The sequence below is a fragment of the Rutidosis leptorrhynchoides genome, chromosome 6 (genome assembly GCF_046630445.1).
Source record: "Rutidosis leptorrhynchoides isolate AG116_Rl617_1_P2 chromosome 6, CSIRO_AGI_Rlap_v1, whole genome shotgun sequence".
NCBI classification, from domain to species: Eukaryota; Viridiplantae; Streptophyta; class Magnoliopsida; order Asterales; family Asteraceae; genus Rutidosis; species Rutidosis leptorrhynchoides.
Window position 1 is genome coordinate 289,173,039 of NC_092338.1, and position 20,638 is coordinate 289,193,676.

Genomic DNA, 20,638 nt, shown 5'->3' on the forward strand with positions numbered 1-20,638 from the left:
GTTATGATATGGAGTTGTTCATAATTAAATGATTTGTGTGCTATGATCTATAGTTGAATCTTTCTACGACGTACGAATTTCTAAGGCATGCTTTAAAATGCAAAAGTGCAATTTGCTTTACTATGAGTTGTAAAATGATATTTGACCTAGGTTTGACTTGTTGACCATGTTTGCATGACCTACTGAGATGTTTGACTTTAGTTGACCACTTTCACCGAGTTGACTTTTTGGTTGACTTTTGTGGACTTGCTTGGATTAGTTGGCTTTTACTTGTTCGTTGAGTCAGTCTGAGCACTATGACTTTACGTACACTATGGGTTGACATGGTTTGACATATAAGTGTATACTTAAGATGATTTACTTGTTTATGTTGCGTTGTTCAGTCGAGATTGTTCGACAACCGTACGTTTTGGTAAGATATTTACAAGTGCTTTTGCTAAGGTGAGTCTACAGTGCTTACTACATTTTTACAGGGATGAGATGCATGCTTTTTACAAATGTTTTACATATTAGGCACAAGTAACTTAAACAACTATACATATGAGTTCAGATCAAAAATCCCTTAGTTTGATTATATTAGTTACTTTGTAAGCTCGACTTATAGGGACGGTACCGTTAGGTTTGACAAACCTCACCGCAACATAAACTGGTGCTTATTTTGTTGCTACTCGTACACTTGATCGGTGTATCGCTAAGATAGGGTAAACTGAAGACGTGTGGCTCGGCTATACGCAAAGGTTAAAGCTTTATAATCAAGTGCTCATGATAATGTATACTTTTCTTACGATGTTTTCCAGAAAATCTTGTGGCCTACCTTACGAAATGATTTACTAAACCTGTAGATTCACTCAACATTTTTCATTGACGTTTTGCATGTTTTATCTCAGGTACATAGAGGTAGTGCTTCCGCTTAACATAAGTTATTGTGTTGTTTGCTGCTAGAACTGGACGACATCCAGCATATTATATCATTTTCATTTAAAGAAAAAATATTCGCATTTAAACTATTTTCTTTCGAGATGTTTTGGGGTTCATTTACATTAGTCATTTATGTCAAACATTTTCCAGATACATTTTCTTTAATAAATGACTTTGATTTGATAATAAATGCGAATACTTTTCGGAAACGTCTCATATAGAGGGCGCGCCCGCTAAACTGTGGGACCAGAGTTAATATTCCGTTAGTGAATTCTGACGGGGTATTACAAAGTGCCCATTCATAAGTGTTGACCGAGATGTCTTCTAGCATAATTTCGGCTGCGTTTGGTGATTTGTACATAAATACCCCACCGGATGAAGAATCAAGATATCGCTTCGTTAACATATTACAACCTCGATAGAATGTGTTGATATACTCCTTCTTCGTCAAACCATGCGGTGGGCAAGCTCTTAGTAGCTTCTTAAATCGTACCCATGCATCATACAAACTCTCATCACCCCGTTGTGTGAACCCATTAATCTCCATTCTAAGCCGCTATACTTTTGATGGTGGAAAGAAATGATTGATAAACTCGTTTGTTAATTCTTGAAAAGACCTTATGGAATCGGATGATAAACTTCGCATCCACGCTTTTGCGTCTCCTTGAAGTGTGAAGGGGAATGCCCTTAGCTTAAAAGCGTCATCGGTGACGTTTTTGGTTTTGTAAATATCACAAAGATCATTAAAGTGTTGAATGTGTTCGAACGGACTTTCATCTATCAACCCATGAAAGTATGTATCCTTGATCAACGTGAAAAAGTTACTCTCGATCTTCCAATTATCAGCTTCAATTGGTGGTTTTGTAATAGCCGGTGCTATCATTGTTGGTGCAACCAATCTAGCGTTCTACATTGGTTTGTCGTTTGGATCATTCAATAATTCTTGATTAACCGGAGGACCATTAGGATTGCCCTCTTCATTGTGAATCGGATAACCGTTTGGATCCATCTCTTCTAAACAAAATGGCAAAGCTTCGAAATTCTTTCTTAATACCCTTTCTTCTCTACGATTATAAACCCCGTGCACGTATCTTTCTGGATCAGAAAATAGTTATGTGAATTCTTGATCCTTGTGAGACCTTGTTTTCATACACCAAAGGTACATATCCTTCAATCACAACACAAACACACGCGGTTTTCCAAACGAAAATAATAATATAAAATGCAAAAAGTAACTTCCGTAAGAGTGAACCCATACGAAAGGATGGAACAATTAAAAGTTTAAATCAAATAACGAACAAAGCTAACCGTAATCCCCGGCAGCGGCGCCAAGAAAGTTTGATGCGTGCATGACAATACATCTTTTACCCTCTAAATTTATACAAGATTCAAATATTACAAATAAGCACACACAACTAACGAGCACTTAGAACCTGGTTATTATAGCACTTTGATGTAAGTATTCTTATCAAGTTCGTCCCAAGAGACACGGTGTAAGTCGTATATTTGAAACTATCAATTGTCCTAGGGTTTATTTGATTGGGGTGGGGGGGTTCGATTGATATCAACTAACAACTAAAACTTACACAATTAAAAAAACCTAAATTTATCAACTAAACTAGTAACAAGAAACAAGTAGTGAAGTATTAAGACTTAAAACAAATTAACTAAGACGTGTTCACTTATCTAATCCTCTCTATGCTCGGCTTACCCCATTTTGCCTATATTGCTATCTCATTAGTTGTCGAACTATTAAATACTTAGCATCACTACTAAACCTCAAATCAAATGATACTCCACGAATTCACATAAGCTTCATATCTTAAGATCGAGTTAAGCATGATTTGGTCATTGAGATTGAGCAAAGGTTAAAATCACTTAAAACTTCCAACTATCAAAATCACTTAAGATAATCGGCATTACTATGTTGACTAGAGGCCAATCGAAAACCAACCTAGATCAAGAACACAATCACTTACAATTCCTAAACTAGTTGTCTAGATCACCTAAGGTGTTGAAGCACATATTGATTCACTTCTCAAATCACTAAGAGAGCTACACAACATATGTAATCAAAGTCAAGCCTAAAACAAACTCATAGTAATAGATCTTTAGCCAACTTAACAACACATGATCATGTAATTCATTCAAAGAACAATAAACAATTGATTTCGGGCAAACACTAGCATTAGAGATTCATATATAAGCAAACATAAGAGATTTAGCCAATCATAGCTAAAATTAAACTAATAATAAGCACAGAAATGTAAATCATCATCATCTTCAAGTTATTACAAGTAATCAATGCTAAATATGAAGAGTAAAGTGAAGATTACAACCCAAAATGTAAAGAAGATGAAGATCTAAGCTAAACAATGATGAATCTTGAGCTAGCTTCCTTGAATCCACCCTTAAACACCAATGAATGATGAAATTAGGGTTTAGTGTGTGAAATTTGGACCTTAAGCAACTTCTTCCAAAGATGCATATGAAAAATGACCTAATCTCGTTCCTTTTATAGTGCTGAAAATCTGGGTTGAAACAGCGTCAGGAGCGCCGATTTTACTTCAGGAGCGGTGCTTTTGGCTTGGTGAGGAGCGACGCTTTCAACTTTGGAACGCCACTTTTAGCTCTGAACAGGGGCGACGCTTTTGTTGAGGAGCGACGCTTTTGGCTGATCAGGAGCTACGCTTTTGACATTTAGAACGACGCTTTTGCTCACTGAAGAAAAATGGAGACAAATCGTGCATAATAGCGCCGCTTTTCCTTCTGGAACGGCGCTTTTGGGCCTTCAGGAGCGGCGCTCCTTCACAGGAGCGGCGCTCCTTCACAAGAGTGGTGCTTTTTGAGCTGTTTCCTGAACTTGTCATTTTCTTAGCCAATTTTGCCCATGATTTGGTCAATTTTACACCAAATCAACTCCTTAGCCCTTAATTTACCAATTAGCTCAATAACACACTAAATAGGCTTCGAGATAGTCAAAAACCGAGCAAAGCGAGGTAGATATCGCGAAATAAAATATATATAAATGGAGCGATATCACCTCTTCTGTTTCCTCTGTGTCCGCTGTCAGATCAACAGGATCAGCTACAAATCATAAGATAAACATTTAATAAACGGCAAGGCAATTGCAAAGATAATAGCGTGTAATTATTGCGCAAAAATATGACTTACTTTTCTCTTTGCTCTTCCCGGATACTTCTTCTGCAATTGGAGAGATGCGTGGACGTTTGCGCTTACTTTCTTGCGCAATTGGCTCACTTGCAGTATTGCTTTAACGGTTGCCTTTGTCAGTACCTTCTAGAATGGTCAATGAATTAAGTATTGGCTCTTCAATAACCGCAGAGGAGCTGCCACCTTCTTTTGGGCGGCAAATAGCTTTACAACCATTAACATCTTCTAACACCATTAAATAAGAAAGAAATATTTCTGCAAAAAATAAGAAGCGTCAATATATCATATGCAAAAAATAAATACACTTCATGCGCATCATACGATTGTGCTACATCCCTCTATTGGTCGCGTCAAATAAAGCGACATTGTAATTATTCCAAGGCCAATACATAGAAACTTGGCCTAAATGTAGTGGAATATGACTATATTGGCGAACTGCTAAGTGCACATTTTTAACTTCCCCTAATAATTCTTCGCCAATTTCATCAAGATCCTTACGCTCCAGCGCACTTTGATTTAGCTACATTAACCAGCAAAGTAAGTTTTAATGCTCCCGCAATGCTTCAGCTTTAATAAAGAAGAAAGATCTACGCCAGTTTCCTATAGACGCCTTGGGACTTGTAATCACACCTTGGCGTGATTTGAGCGTAAACCATCCGCGGTCAGTTGGCGTGAAAGTGTTGAAGCTGCGAAACACATCAATTAAGGGCTGCTTATTGATCGCCTTGCAATACATTTCAAATAAAACAATCTTAGCGACTTCATACGGATGCAATTGGGCGATGGCGATGTTGTATGAATCGCAAACACCCAAAAAGAAATCGGTCAGTGGAAATATGAGATTTCCTTGAAACACAGCGGTTTCATAAACCGAAATCATCCCTTTTGGCGGGTTGTTCGCCCTCTCATCCTCAGCGGGAGCAATTGGTAAAAACTTATCCAATAGTGGATAGTTGATCTTCAATTGCTCGATCTTCTCATCTGTCATATATGATGAGAATTTATCGGCAGTAGTTGCGGTAGAAGACTGAGGTGTAGAAGGAGAGGCCATGATCAAATAAGCAAAGATTGAAATTAAAAAGATTAAGAAGGGAATGAGGTAAGGATGTGAATAATAAGCGTCAGGCAGATAAAAGTATTAATCAGCGTAGATGTAGATGATAGCGCTTTAATAGAAAGAAAGATGAATGCGAAAGAGTAAAGTGAAATTGAATAGAAACCGATCCTATTTATCGTGTTAAATGAAACGTTAAAGGTTATTCGCAATGATTATGATCAACGGCTATAAGACTGCAGAAGTATATCAACGGTTATAAAAGAGCCGTTAGAAAACGCTGATGGGACACGCACTATTTGTCAAACATAATATTATATACGTAACAGATTAAATTTTGCGGACCGTTTGAGAAATACATTTTAAACTACATTTTTTAGAGTTTATTATGTTATATTTTCTATGTAAATATAACACAATAAACTGGGGGGACTTGATCACACACACACACACACACACACACACACACACACACACACACACACACACATATATATATATATATATATATATATATATATATATATATATATTTTAAGTGTAAAAGGCAATTCAAATACTAGTGCAAATAGAACCGCGGAGATAAATAAGCAACTGCACATTGCGCCAAGAAATTGCGGTTCTGCGCATAATTTAAGATTGCGAAGATGTCCCGCATAAACATTGCGGATTTGATGCTTCTGCGCGAACATTGATTCCGCAGATGTCCCAAACCAATAAATAGGGAGCTTGGCCTCTCATTTTAAGTTGTTGATTCTGTGCAATTGCTCTGTTTTTATGGTTCGCTTGTGAATACGCCCAAGTCTCAATCATAATCAAGCCAATGTAATGCGATCAAGACCGGAACATGGTGATTGATCACTTAAATCTAAGTGAAAGACGATCATAAGGTCTCAAAAACATTATCAACATCACCATCCACCCTCCATTGCACTCGATTCCTAAATTAGATCTAAACATCACATTTAGGATTGATCATACGTCAAAACAAATAACAATCAAATCTAAGAGTACTAAATCATGCAACTTTAACACAAACATGTAGCATAGAGAAATCTAAGGAAAATGTCGTAAAAATATAAAAGTATTAAACCGTACAAATCATAAACACAATCTAATATGAAAGTTTAAAAAATAAAACGACTGGTTTATTTGTTGTAGTCATTTTGATTTGCTTTAAAGCTACTTCTTATTTCTTAATAATGAAATAACATCAAATACAAATACAAATACAATACAAATTAATCAATTGTCCTCCTAAAAGCATTAGTTTATAAAGTGATAAGACCAAAATAGCCTCATGTGTGTCTCAAATATTATGATTCAAGGAGATTTTTAACGACTGTTAATTATAGGACCATTAACAGAACTTATGCAAATTACGGTCACTAATTATGTAAAAAGGTACAAGTCATTTAATATAGGGTAGATTTTTTCTAAGAATAACAAAATATTTTCCACCTATTTTAAATTAATGTCTTTTATTAGAGGGGAAAAAAAAAAAAGTTTGAGTCGGTTTGTTTTTTTTTTCGAACAGCAACAATATATTAAGAGGCTAGCAAGATGCTAAAGCCAAAAACAAAGAAACAATACAAATAATGCGAAAATAAATGCAACGAAATAAGAAAAAACAAAAGAACAATTATCGGATGCTAAAGCCAAAAACAAAGAAACAATACAATATATTATTGAGTCGGTTTGTTACTTTGTTATAAATATAAAAAGCCGAGAGGCACATTGATTTTCGTTGCTCGTCTCATTCGATTTTCAAATTATCGGATCCTCACAGTCACAGGTTCTAATAATCTATATACAATAACAACAACAATTATCAGACTGCGAATTCCGTTTCGATTACATCTGTTTCTATTAAAATTAATACTGATCATACTTATCATTCTGTAGAGTTTGGCGGGTTTCATTGTTTGAAATTTAAGGTTTAGCGATGTCGTTTAATTTGATGTTAAAGGCGTCATGCGACGGTTGTAGATCAACGGTGGACTTGTACGGCAGCAATTGTAAACACATGACTCTTTGTGTCAATTGCGGCAAAACGATGGCTGGGATGAAGCATACGTGCCGTGATTGTGGCACCACCATTACTCGTTTAATAAGGGTATGTTACTCTTTATAATTATTATAATAATAACTATAATTATAATTAAGTACATATGATATACATACATTATAATGTTATAATGTTATGTTATAATGAATGAATATTATATTATTATATGTTTACAATTCAACTCAACCGTTTGCATTATCTCTGTTTATTCATAACTACGAATTTAATTAGGGTTTTGTAATTAACACCGTTCAGTTTAGCTGTGTAGATGTATGCTATGTTGAGCTTTGAATAGGAAAACAGGCTACATTCGTATAAGGATTGTTCAGGCGTTTGGAAGACGATTGGATCACCACTTATCTGATATTCTAAGAACAATACTTTAGTACATAGTAGATGATAGACAAGCTAAACGATTAAACAGTTGTTATTCGAATGAGACGATAGTTTGTGATAGAATGGTAATTGAGAATAGTAATACAATGTAACGAATGTTACCAGATTTAATTTTGTTTTTTTTTTTTTTTTACATTAGGGCTTCCTGTTAAAATGTGTTTCAAATTTTCTACCGTTCAGTGAGTATTTAAATATCAGGTGATGCAAGAGAGGAGTATTTATAAAATAGAGGAAAGACCTGTCATAATTTGAATTTTAAAGTAAATCATCTTCCATTGGAAGTACTCATGCTTCCATAAGTTTGAGGTTTTAACTGTTCATTTTGATGAAGGCATAAACCGTCTTTGAAATAGCATGTGATTATCTAAGGTCGCATTTGATGCCGAGTACCTGTTTTGTTATAAGATAGAGGAATCAGATATCATCTAAGAATTGTTTGTAAATCAAGAATTGGGACCAATGTAGGCAGCAAGTTAAGTTTTGTCTGCAACAAACATAGAATTCAGCTAAAAGCACCCTACAACCCTATTGTGCTTCAAATTCTATTAAATCAGTCGGTTAAAGTGGGCATTAATTGGCCTGTCTATCGATGCCTGTCTATCATATCTATTCTTCTGTCTCATTCTGTTCAGTTTTTGACTCCTTGATTTGGATGTGTATATGATAGCATTATCAATGTATTGCAATGTCATGGTTTTACGGTTTATTCGTGATAAACAGAGTTATATTGACTTCATCAATACACATAATTGTAAACTATGTTGCAACTTGCGAAAAATATATTTGTCATACTATATCTATTTATGTGTTCATCAATTCTAGAAATACATTTTTACTCTTGTGACTGATTTTTAGAGCAGGATTCCGACGTTTACCTTCTCATCTAAGTTTTGTAAGTCCAAAATAGGAAGCTATTTTTTGATGAAACATACAGTAGATGAAATACCGACTTCTCAATTAGAATGGAAACAGTAATGTGTATTGTGTTGTTTGATGAACTCTTTTGAGAGACATTTTATTTATGTCAACTCTATTTCTACTTGGTTGAACTAACTGAACCATGGCCCCAAGTGCCATTAAACTGTTCAATGTATCTTTATTTGTCTATGGATCGCTGTTTAATGCTCTATTTCTTGAGTATCTGACGTTAGATCTTTATCTGATTGATTTATTAAATAGGAATATAATGTACGGGCAAGTTCATCGAGCGATAAGAATTACTTTATAGGAAGATTTATGACTGGTTTACCAAGATTCTCAAAGAAAAAGAACGACAACAAGTGGTCTCTCCAGAAAGAAGGATTACAAGGACGTCAAGTCACAGATACCATACGGGTATATTTACGTGATAAGCATAAAACTATATTTCTTCAGTGGTATGATCTTCGCTACTGGTTATAAATATTCGTAGGTCGTGTGTGCAAGATTGAATGTGTGTGGATTAAATGGTGAAGATAAATTATATTCATACTTTTTACATGATAACTGTTGTTTGTCAATCTACATGTAGTCACTTATTTGTTCTTCAGCTGTATTGCTAGTAATATTCTGGACTTTCTGGCATCTTGGCTTGTTTTATTGTCAAAGATTGCTGATCTTGTAGGAGAAATACAAGAACAAACCTTGGCTTTTGGAGGATGAAACTGGTCAGTTTAGGTTTCAGGGTGTTCTTGAGGGTGCACAGACATCAACATACTACCTTCTAATGCTACAAGGGAAGGAGTTTGTTGCGATTCCTACTGGTTCATGGTATGTACAATTATGTCTTTAGCAGTGTTGCAGAACCAGGAATCACTCGGTCAAACATGGTCAAACTCGGTCAAACTTAGTCAAACTTTGTCAAACTTTGTTGAACAAAGTTGACTTTTAGTGGTGTATAGGAGATGCTTATTCATTGAATTTGATGTTTAGGTACAACTTTAACAAAGTTGCACAGTATAAGCAACTGACACTTGAGGAAGCAGAGGAAAAGATAAAAAATAGAAGGAAAACTGCAGATGGTTATCATAGATGGATGATGAAAGCAGCAAATAACGGTGCTGCTGCTTTTGGTGAAGTTGAAAGAATCGGCGACAAGGAAAGTGGTGGTGCTGGTGGACGAGGGCGTAAGAAAAATGTCAATGATGATGACGTGGCAAATGTGTCAGACCGTGGTGAAGAAGATGAAGATGAAGACGAAGCGTCTGCTCTGAAAAACAGACTTGGATTAAATCAGAGAGGAGGCGATGATGATGATGAGGAAGGTCCTAGAGGCGGTGATCTTGATTTTGATGATGATGATATTGAGAAGGGTAATGATTTCCTCTCTTTTAGTTAGATAGTGTTGATTCACTTCTCGAATGTTCCAAAACTGGATCTGCAATTTTATAATATTTTTTTTTATTTTTGTGGTTACAGGTGATGACTGGGAGCATGAGGAGATTTTTACTGACGATGATGAAGCTGTGGGTAATCATCCTGAGGAACGGGAGGATTTGGCCCCTGAAATTCCTGCCCCTCCCGAAATTAAACAGGTGTGCATAGTTTTGTTGGAAACTTGGAATAAACTAGTGGTAACTGATTAAATGATTGAAAAATTCCAATTTCTTGAACCAGTTAGAAATTGGATATGAGATAGGTTGTCAAACTCGAGACCGTTTTGTGAAGAAAGTAATATGAGTCTTCCACTAAGGAAATATTTTCGTAATTAAATTTTTCTACAAAAATTTGGATTTAATATAGCTTATTGGAGAGCTCAGCAGGTCGATTTTTTTTTCTTGATTCGTCTTCTATAAATACTCGGGATCAAGATGTAAGGGTACATATCAAATTTAATGGATTCTTTTCTTTTCTTCCTTGGCGAATACATGATTGTCTTAACATTTGAAGTTTCTTAAGATGTCTAGCTGGTTTTAACTCTTATAATTTGGATCAAGAGACATGTGCATTGTTATTGTGACAGTTTAATGAGCATTAAATATAAATATATTCTCCAGGATGAAGAAGATGAGGAAGAGAATGAAGAAGATGAAGGAGGACTGAGTCAATCTGGAAAGGAATTGAAGAAGCTGCTCGGGAAAAATAATAATGGATATAATGAATCAGGACCCGAACAATATGGCGACGATGACGACGCCGACGATGATGTAAGCTTCTTAACTTGATTTATTAATTTTTTAAAACTTAGTAAAGCCCTATATTTATACATATTTGGGTGTTGAATTCATAACGTTACACACAACATTTGATACATCACTAGAGATCACTTCTAGTGTTCATTTAAACGGTGTTGCAGAACTCAGAATTACTCGACGAGTACTCGGTTTTTGCAACTCAGGGAGTACTCGGTCAGACTCGGTCAAAACATGGTCAAACAGGGGTTTACTCGAAAATCATTCAAAACTCGGTCAAAGTCAAACTAGATCAACATCCGAGTACTTACTAAAAAGTCCGACCGAGTACTCGGAGCATTTTTTGCTACCTTGCATTGAAATGCAAAGACATATATATCAGTGCTTAGTTGAGAACTCATACTTGAACTATTGGAGGTCTCATTAATTGTGCTTTTGTCATATTTTGGGCTCGTTTTTGGTTAAGTAGGTATTTAGATTGTGATGGTTATTTCACTTTGTTTTGCAATAGATTGAAGATGAAAGTTCTCCTGCTCTTGCACGAAAACCCAATAATGCTTCCTCAAAGCGTAACAATCAACCTAAAGACAAACTCGCTGACAATAGTGCTGCTCGAGGAACCCCGTCTTCTTCCAAAACAGCCAAGGGAAAAAGGAAAAATAATGACGAGGCTGAAACATCAAATGGCCCAGTTTCAAAAAAAGTGAAAACAGAATATGTAAACTCTGAACTACACTTTGATTACAAACATTGCTATAGAGTATAGATAGATATATCTTTTAAAGACAATTCAGGTTTCATGATTGGTTTTGGGTTTCAGGAGCCAGTTTCTGCTGCAAAAATTAATACGCCCGCTAATGGTGAACCATCAACAACACCAGCAGTTTCATCATCTACTGTACTTGCGACAGAAGATGAAATCAGAGCAGTTTTGTTGCAACAGGGGCGTGTAACCACACATGATCTTGTTGCTGAGTTTAAACCTCGGTTAAGGTCTAACGAGGTATTTATCTTTGGTTTCACAAGTTTCTGATTTAGTGTTTATTTGTAAATGTGTGTTTTATACTTTCTTTGTCATCAAACAATATATATGCTTTTCGTTGCAGGACAAGCGTGCATTTTCAGATATCCTGAAGAAGTTTTGCAAAATTCAGAAGACTAACGGTGTCAGTTATGTGGTGTTGAAAGACAACTGAGAGGTTTGATATTGTTAATTAATCCTAACCATTTACCTGTCTCCTTAATATTTAATCTGCTTTAGCAACTTATGGATCACTTTAGAATGCAGGCAGGTATACTTTGCATGAACCGAGTCGATTGAGGAGACTGGACATATGATGAAAGATGGATTGCTGACATAACTATAAATACAATATTATCGTTACATTGCTTTTGGTAACAAGTTTAAGTTGGAGTGAACTTTTGCACAATCTATTTTTAGAGGATGGTACTGTAACTGTTTTTAAGATATCTTTTAAATCATTTACTTTTACAATCAGGTGTCTAATGTTCTGTATATGCTCATGATGATGGGCCATTTTCTTGCCATACTATTCGTAGATTGGAGTAAACTAAGGTTTTTGATTAATTAATAAATATCTGTTTAGATTCGAACAGAAACTAATTGTATTAGAAAAGAAAAAAAGTGGTGATATGTATCTAGCAAATGTCTACATTACCATGGGAGATTCAATAAACACCAAAACAAAGCATAAACAGATTGACCAACTACTGCTTGCTCATGTGGCTTTCTAGTTTTCATTTATCATTTTATATTAAAATAACTGCCAGAAAATTAAAAATGTGCCAAGAGTTGATATCTCAATTATTAAAGGTTACAAAATCCTGTTTGGGCGAGTAGAAAATGAAAATATCAGCTTCTTGAGGAAACCTAAACGAAACCGTCTTCTTCAAACTGTTACGACCATTTCTCTTGGATATTCCTTTATCGTTTGCATCTTCATCTCTTTCATCAACAGTGCTAAGTTTCTCAGTGTGTGTACCAGAAGAAAAACTTATCCTTGGGGTATAAAACTCTTCTGTTCTGACCTCGGGTGAACTCACAATATCGGGTGGTGGTGATGATGCATTGATCAGAGCTACTTGTAGTTTAGTCGGTTTCATTAATGCATGAAGATGATGATGATGATGATGACCAGCGTTGTTGTTTGGCGATTGAATCAACCAATCTTTTAAGGTGGTTGTATTTTCATTATACACTCTTACTCTTTCTTCTTCATGGGCTTCGTAAACTTTACTATTTCTTATCCCAACGGGTGATTTTTTACCGATGAGAATGTTTGAAGATGATATTGCATTTCTAGCTGGTTGTGAGGATTTCATACAACAAATACTCGAACCCATAATATTGGGTAGTATATGTAATGTCTTGATTCAATTCTTGATTCTAGAATCTACAACGAAGAAACGAGCCAAGTTTTCATTGGTTAGATCGATATGGAGATGGGAGTAGCATAAATAATATGGAGTTGGTTGGAATTGGATGTGGATTTTTTTTTTGATGGTACTAATATTTAATAAGATGATCATATGACGGATATAAACTGAAATTTCTTTGTTGATTTATTTTACAACGCAGTGGCCGATTAACTTTTCTTGTAACTTATTTTCTAATTGCTTTACTTACTAAAAGGTCGATCGTTTTTTATTTTTTAAGTTACATGACACCATGTCAGTTAAACATTTGATACGTGGATTGTAGTTATTATTAGACCAGATCGAATTTTCAATCGAGGTCTGTCCTCGGTCTAACACGGGCTTCGCCTTCGAGGGCGCCAGCCCGCCCTGGCCTCACCCTCATTACGCCCTCATATCACTTCGCACTGCAAATTTTCATGGAATAGCATAATCGAGTACGGAGCATTGGTCCTATAGTTAATCAGTTATCTAGCTGTTAGCCTTCAAACAGTTTTAATTATTTAAAAAAAAAAAAAAGTTTCATTTTTTATGTTTCAAATTAATCGTCATGTTTTGACTTTTAAAGTCTATATTTCTAACTTTGACTTTAAAGACCTTTTGAAGTCTTAATAAATTTCTTGTATTATATAATATTTGATTGATGAATGCATATGAATAAATTAAGTTTTATGCGTACATTCATCTGGTATAATTTCATCAAAAATTATATAACTAAAAAATTTAATTTTAAAGTCTTTTAAAAGTCAAAACATGACTATTAATTTGTGACGTAGCAGTAACCAGTGGAGATTCCAAGATTATAACTCAATGGGGTCCCAAATTTTTTTCCGGTACCAATTATATTTGAATGTTATTTTAGTGGTAGTTTACCCTAAAAAATACTATGAATTCGACAAATATACCGGGTCCGAGTAGTTAAATTTAGTAGTGTCCTATACATTTTTAAAAAAAAAGCTATAAATCTGAAAATTTTTGTAACGACCCGACTTTTTCGACTTGCTTTTGTGCTTGTTACTTTCTGCGAAACTGCGTATTTGTGCGTACTGAGCTATATTACATTCTGAATCTTATTTCATGATTAATTACCTTTTTTTATATCATACAACGTGCCATTAAATACTTAGTTACTTAACTTGATCCTCGAATGCTTTTACGACCGTTAGTGTCACTTGACGTTGAGAACGAGCTGTATGTTTTGGTACACGTTTAACTTTGGTCGTAATTGGAATATTACGACTACGAAATACTAATTGTTATTTTCTAATAACAAATACTTGGGCTTTTGGTTGCTTAATTATGCTTAGTAATTTACTTATGCTCACTAGTTAATCTTGTTGGACTTTCTACCTTGTTGGACTCAAGCCCACCCTACTCTAGCTAATGGACTATTTAATTAGCCCAATTTTAATAAGTTTATGACCCATATAAATGTAAGACAAATGCCCATTTATTAGAGGGAACATACTTTGTTAACCATAATCACAATGGTTGCATGAGATCCCAACATAAGCACCAACTTTAGACAACCATTAACCAAAAAGCAAAAGTTTGTCACCCTTGTCCCCCCATAACCCACGGCCACCACCACCCTTGCCACCCCATCACCTTCTATAAATACCATGCTAATTCCTCACATTTCACACTTGATCTCATTCACATTTCACACACTTACTCTCTTATTCTCTCTCTAGTCTTTCTCACTTTAAAAATTGTAAGTTTCAAGTTTTATTCTTCTTCTTCTTCTTCTCTTCTTCTTGTAGTCGACATCATCATCATGTGGAGATCCAGCTTTTTAGCTTTTTGATCTTGTTATATCTTGTAGATTCAAACTTGGGTTTGAATCCTTCAAGAACATGAAAGATTTAAGCTTTCTAGCTTTGAATCTTCATTTACTTGTTAGATCTAGCTTATGATTTCATTATTTTGTTATAAAGATCAAAACTTGTGTTTATGATCTTCATGTAACTTGAAGATCTAGTCATTTGCTTTAAGGATCTTCAAGAACATTAAAGATCCAAGCTTTCTAGCTTAGGGTTGCATTATTTTGTTAAAAATCTTAGCTTTTTAGCTTATGGTCTCATTACTTTTACTATATCTTAGCTTTTTAGCTTATGGTCTCATTAATCTTGTAAAGATCCAAGCTTTCTAGCTTAGGGTTTTCTTAATACTTGAGATCTAATTTATTATTGTAGATCTCACTTACTTGGAACCTTTTTGTGTTTGTTGTGATGATAAAGATCAAGTCTTCATCATCACATATGATGAAGATGCATAAACTTGTGTAAAAAGGACAAATGTTGAAGCTTTATTGGGTTTATGCAATAAAGAGGCAATCTTAATGTTCAAAACATGTAGAATGATAGATTTTACTCTTAGTTGTGTGTTGATGGTTGAAACTTGGTCAAAGTGATGCTAAAACATCAAAGAGTTGTACTCTTGAAGCTTACACGCATCAAGGATGAGAACTGTGATGAGCATCAAGCACCAAGAAAACCACCGGAGCACTTGTTTTCTGTTTTTCGGGGTAGATCAGACTCCTGGACTTCTGGAAAATTGATTTTCAGATAGTTCGTTTCGAGTAGATGACTTTTCGTTTAGGCCTCGCCTAAATCCGATATACGGTTTAGGATTTATAGCCTTTCGAAAGTCACTACGCCTTTGTAACGACGTGCTGAAATTTCTGACCTACTCGCACTTAAACCGTCGCCACGGTCAAACGAAGACGAGTTAGGTTCTGAAAATTTGACAGCGGTTAGAGGACTCACATACAGAGCCTTGGCCATTGACCACGCATCTTTTTGTTTTGTATAGAGGTCGTAGCAGCTGTCCGAATTCAGCCTTTTTTTTCGATCTCTATTCCTGTTGAAAATTTACTTTATCTTTTACGAATGATGATGAAGATGATGATGCTTAGGACTTTACTTACGTACTTTTAAGCCTTTTGGGACAAAATACTGACTTAGTGACCTTTGACTTAGGTTGACGACCTTTCGGACCGACTTACTACCTGCATACTTTTCGTATCGACTTTTACTGCTTATTCACTATGAGTTATAGCTTCCCTTTTTTACTTTACTATTTTTGGGACTGAGAATACATGCGCTTTTTATGTTTTACATACTAGACACGAGTACTTAAACTTTACATATGTGTGGGTTATATAACGGCACAAAGATTCCCTTAGCACGGTAATGTTTAATCATTGGTTTTTGAACCGATGAACGCGAATATTAGATATGGATCCATAGGGTTTGACAACCCCATTTGGACTAATCGCGCTAGCATTTAATGGGTGTTTGATACTTCGAGGATATACGCACTCGCCAAGTGTACTTTTAGGGGGTATTACTATTACGTTAAGTTAGTTACCAGGTGCCCACGGATAAGCATATACTTTTCATACTGTTTTGAATACGAAATTTCGTGGTCTACATTACATTACTGAATACAAACTATAGCTCACCAACATTCGTGTTGACTTTTAAGCGTGTATTTCTCATGTGCTTAGACGCTGTTGCTTCCGCTGTTAGACTTGTTGTCTTGGTGTTATAGACTTGCTGTTACAGACTTGCTGTGTTAGACTTTCGCTGCATTACTTAGAGATGTCTCAATCATGGAACTTTAATCTTGCATTCACCACTTATGTTATTTGAATAATGGCTTGAAACGACCCTTGTTGTGACAACCCGAAAATTTTCGACCAAATTTAAACTTCAATCTTTATATTATTCCGACACGATAAGCAAAGTTTGTTAAGTTGAATCTCAAGGATTTTAAACTGTGTTCATACATTCATTTAACCTCGACCAAATTTCGACGATTCACGAACCATTATATAAATGAATATGATTATATATGTATATATATTATAACTTGAAAACGTTAACAAAGTATTATAATACTTTACATAAACGTATTTGTTTCAATATATGTTTAATATATTTATCGATGAGATTAAAATAGCAAATGATTAAATTATCAGAAACAATGTGATATGGTTACGAGTCTCTGTTGTGAGGTCCACATTGATTTGAGAAATCTTTCCATTTTAACAATATTTGGAAAATGGTAAAGTGATTTACAAATAAGAACAAATTGTCAATTTTCGAGAGTTAGACAAAGCTTAGTGGAGGATTGAATTTCATAATACTCGATTGATCTATTTTCAAACGTACGAAAATATTTTTTGATATAATAGAATCTGTTTATTTAAAATGTCTTTGATGAAATAACATGAGTCGGAATATTGGTTGTTAAATATATAGATAACTTGCAACGTATATTTGAAACGTGTTTTTGTATATTTGAAATATCTGATTTCAAATTAATTAAGTAAACGATTGTAACAATCGCATATTGATTCGATTGATATTTAGATATGTCAATTAGTATGTTAAGAAGTTAAAATAAATGCTAGGACATAAATGAACTATACTTGGTCAAATTTATAAAATGAAAACGTTATATAATACTTCCTATTATGTAAACGGTCTTAAATTATACTTTAAAATATAATTAGTATTTGAAAAACTAAATATTATATTATTAAATAAATATTTCTAATATATATAAACTTATATTTTCTAAATGGATATATATATATATATATATATATATATATATATATATATATATATATATATATATATATATATATTTGTATAGTGAAATGATGATTTAAAGAAGCAAATGACCAAAACACTCAAAAGAATAAGTTGCACTTTGAGTGGAATAGTTTTTCATTGATTTAAGTCTAATTACTAATAAAGGTACACGTCGCGTAATATAAAGTGCTAGTTTTCTAAGCGTACGAAAGGACGTTCGAAAAACCGGAACTGGGACATTGGTCAAGCGTAAGCGTACAAGATATCGGAACAAAAATTACAAGTTAACTATGCACGTAAATATTATATAATATATAATTAGTTATATAGATTATTAATTAATTAATTATATTATTTTAAACGTGTGTTGGCAAGGAATGAAATGGATACCAGCTGCCATTGTTGATCATGCGATCGCATGATATAACCACACACATCCCATGCTATCGCATGGGATGGCTGGACTGATCATATGCTATATAACGTGAAGTCTGGTGACCGAATTCATTTCACAACTGATCAATCATTCTCTCTACTCTTCTTATATATATTAATATTATTATTATTATTATTATTATTATTATTATTATTATTATTATTATTATTATTATTATTATTATTATTATTATTAAGATTATTAGTATTATTATTATTAATCATATTATAATTATTAGTATTAGTATTATTCACATAAAATACTAGGACGAGGTTATGAGCGAGTTATTTCAAAACGGGTTTGTCGAGCGGGATAGAGCTAAGGAAATTATGGGTTATAGCTATGGAGGTTATGGTTATGATTCGGGGGTATTCTCATGAGATCAATCTAGTGTTTATCATCTCCGTTGCGTCTACGTACTTTCCTGCAACATTGAATCACAATATTGATACGTGAGCACTCACAACTTAAGTTTTATATATTATTAGTGTATCCCTGACTAGTGCTCGAGTATAGATGATTATGCATGCTTGTATACTTATTATTGTCGTTAAATAGTTTATGTTAGATCATGAATTTAATACATATGCGATTGAGATAAGGTATATGATATGCATGTCGTTGGAAAGCTGACGAAAAATCAATAACTTTTCATCTAGATATCGAATGGTTTCGATGAACGGATTAGAAATTATAGCCAATTAGATTATCTATGATTTTATGTATTATTGTTAAAATGACTATTATTATTACTATCGTCGTTATTATCATCGTGATTATATTTAACTAATAATTATTATTATTATTATTATCATTATAAATGTTATCATTAAAAATTGTCATTTTTATTACTATCATTTTTATCATTAAAATTATTATTAACATTATTATTATTATTATTATTATTATTATTATTATTATTATTATTATTATTATTATTATTATTATTATTATTATTATTATTATTATTATTATTATTATTATTATCATTATCATTATTATCATTATCATTATTATTATTATTATTATTATTATTATTATTATTATTAATATTATTATTATTATTATAATTATAATTATTATTATTCTTATTATTATTATTATTATTATTATTATTATTATTATTATTATTATTATTATTATCTTTATCATTAAGATAGTTATTAGTAATATCTTTATAATATTTATTATTATTAGTATCATTATCATTAAAATTAATATTAGTAACATCTAATTATTATGACTAATATTATTATCATTATGAATGCAATTTAAAAGAGGACTAAAAGCTAATAATCGAATCCATTAGGAAATAATGAATATAAGTATCATGATGAAATAAAAATATTGTAAGTTATTGATTTAGATAAAAATATCATTTTTCGTATTTTTTATCACTATTATTATTATTAAAAGTATTATTAGTATTAAAACTATCATTTTTACTAAAATTATTATTTTTAATAGAAATATCATTGTTATTATAAAATATTATTATTATTATTATTATCATTTTTGTATTATTATTAATAAAAATTATCATTTTATCATAATATCATTTTTAGTAAATATAAATATTGTTATTTTTATTAGTAGAATAATAATAATTATTATTACAAAATAATACAACTTTTACTTATTATTGTTATTATCGATATTATTTTATTAAATAAATATGTGCTACAAAGATATTTTACTACATGTAATATAATTACATTAATAATATCTATCATTATATTTTTATGATATTAAATGAACTTTATAAATTTATTACTTAAGATATATAAAAGTATATTTTTATTATATAAATTTTAATATAAAATATTTATTTATTAATAAATGAATTATATTATTTACTCTAATAAAATCCGTTAAAAATATTTAAATATATAAAATGACTATATTTAAGTTATATAATAATCATGTATAGATTTTGGAAGTCATTTTGGTTAAGTTGACTTTTGTTGACTTTTGTATATTAGTCTCGAGCATTAGGATTGTGGTACACTATGACTTGACCTAAATTGTTAGACAGATATTGACCAACATATAAATATATATACTTAATATAGGTTCGTGAATCCGAGGCCAACCTTGCACTTGTTCAATGCCATCATATGCATATTTACTACGAAATACAGTATTATGAGTTCATTTGATTCCCTTTTACTCTTTACATTTTTGGGACTGAGAGTACATGCGCTGTTTTTATAACTGTTTTATTAAATGCTTTTGAGATATATTTTTGAACTGAGAATACATGAACTGCTTTTATAAATGTTTGACGAAATAGACACAAGTGCTAAAAACTACATTCTATGATAGAATTATTTGGATTCAGAGGTTCGATTTGCACTAGCTACTATCGGTGAGAAATTTTTGCATTGCACGATGCATTAGCTACCGTTTAGCTACCCTCGGTGAGAAATTTTTGCATTG

General features: G+C 32.9%; 1 protein-coding gene and 1 non-coding gene across 3 annotated transcripts; both read left to right on the forward strand.

Moving 5' to 3' along the window:
- The first annotated feature begins 1,367 nt into the window (after positions 1–1,367).
- Positions 1,368–1,474, forward strand: LOC139856513 (small nucleolar RNA R71). The gene has a single exon (XR_011761990.1). It is a non-coding gene; the product is annotated as a small nucleolar RNA R71 (small nucleolar RNA).
- Positions 1,475–6,877: 5,403 nt separating this feature from the next.
- Positions 6,878–12,289, forward strand: LOC139852789 (transcription initiation factor IIF subunit alpha-like). 2 transcript variants are annotated; one of them, XM_071842121.1, is made up of 11 exons: positions 6,878–6,941; positions 7,052–7,262; positions 8,790–8,945; positions 9,214–9,359; positions 9,522–9,901; positions 10,008–10,123; positions 10,586–10,735; positions 11,232–11,438; positions 11,541–11,723; positions 11,827–11,919; positions 12,002–12,289. In XM_071842121.1, exons 2-10 carry the CDS (start codon positions 7,092–7,094, stop codon positions 11,914–11,916), a joined length of 1,599 nt encoding a protein of 532 aa, XP_071698222.1. In that variant the 5' UTR covers positions 6,878–6,941; positions 7,052–7,091; the 3' UTR covers positions 11,917–11,919; positions 12,002–12,289. The 2 variants fall into 2 exon arrangements, with proteins under 2 accessions (XP_071698222.1, XP_071698223.1); XM_071842122.1 differs by having other exon boundaries at positions 12,009–12,289.
- The last annotated feature ends 8,349 nt before the right edge of the window (positions 12,290–20,638 follow it).

Excerpts from the sequence above, each read along its gene's own strand:
- LOC139852789 (XM_071842121.1), top strand. The coding sequence starts at position 7,092 with ATGTCGTTTAATTTGATGTTAAAGGCGTCATGCGACGGTTGTAGATCA. Across the intron at positions 9,902-10,007 it reads TGATGATGATATTGAGAAGG|GTGATGACTGGGAGCATGAG; the intron begins GTAATGATTTCC and ends TTGTGGTTACAG. Across the intron at positions 10,736-11,231 it reads ATGACGACGCCGACGATGAT|ATTGAAGATGAAAGTTCTCC; the intron begins GTAAGCTTCTTA and ends GTTTTGCAATAG.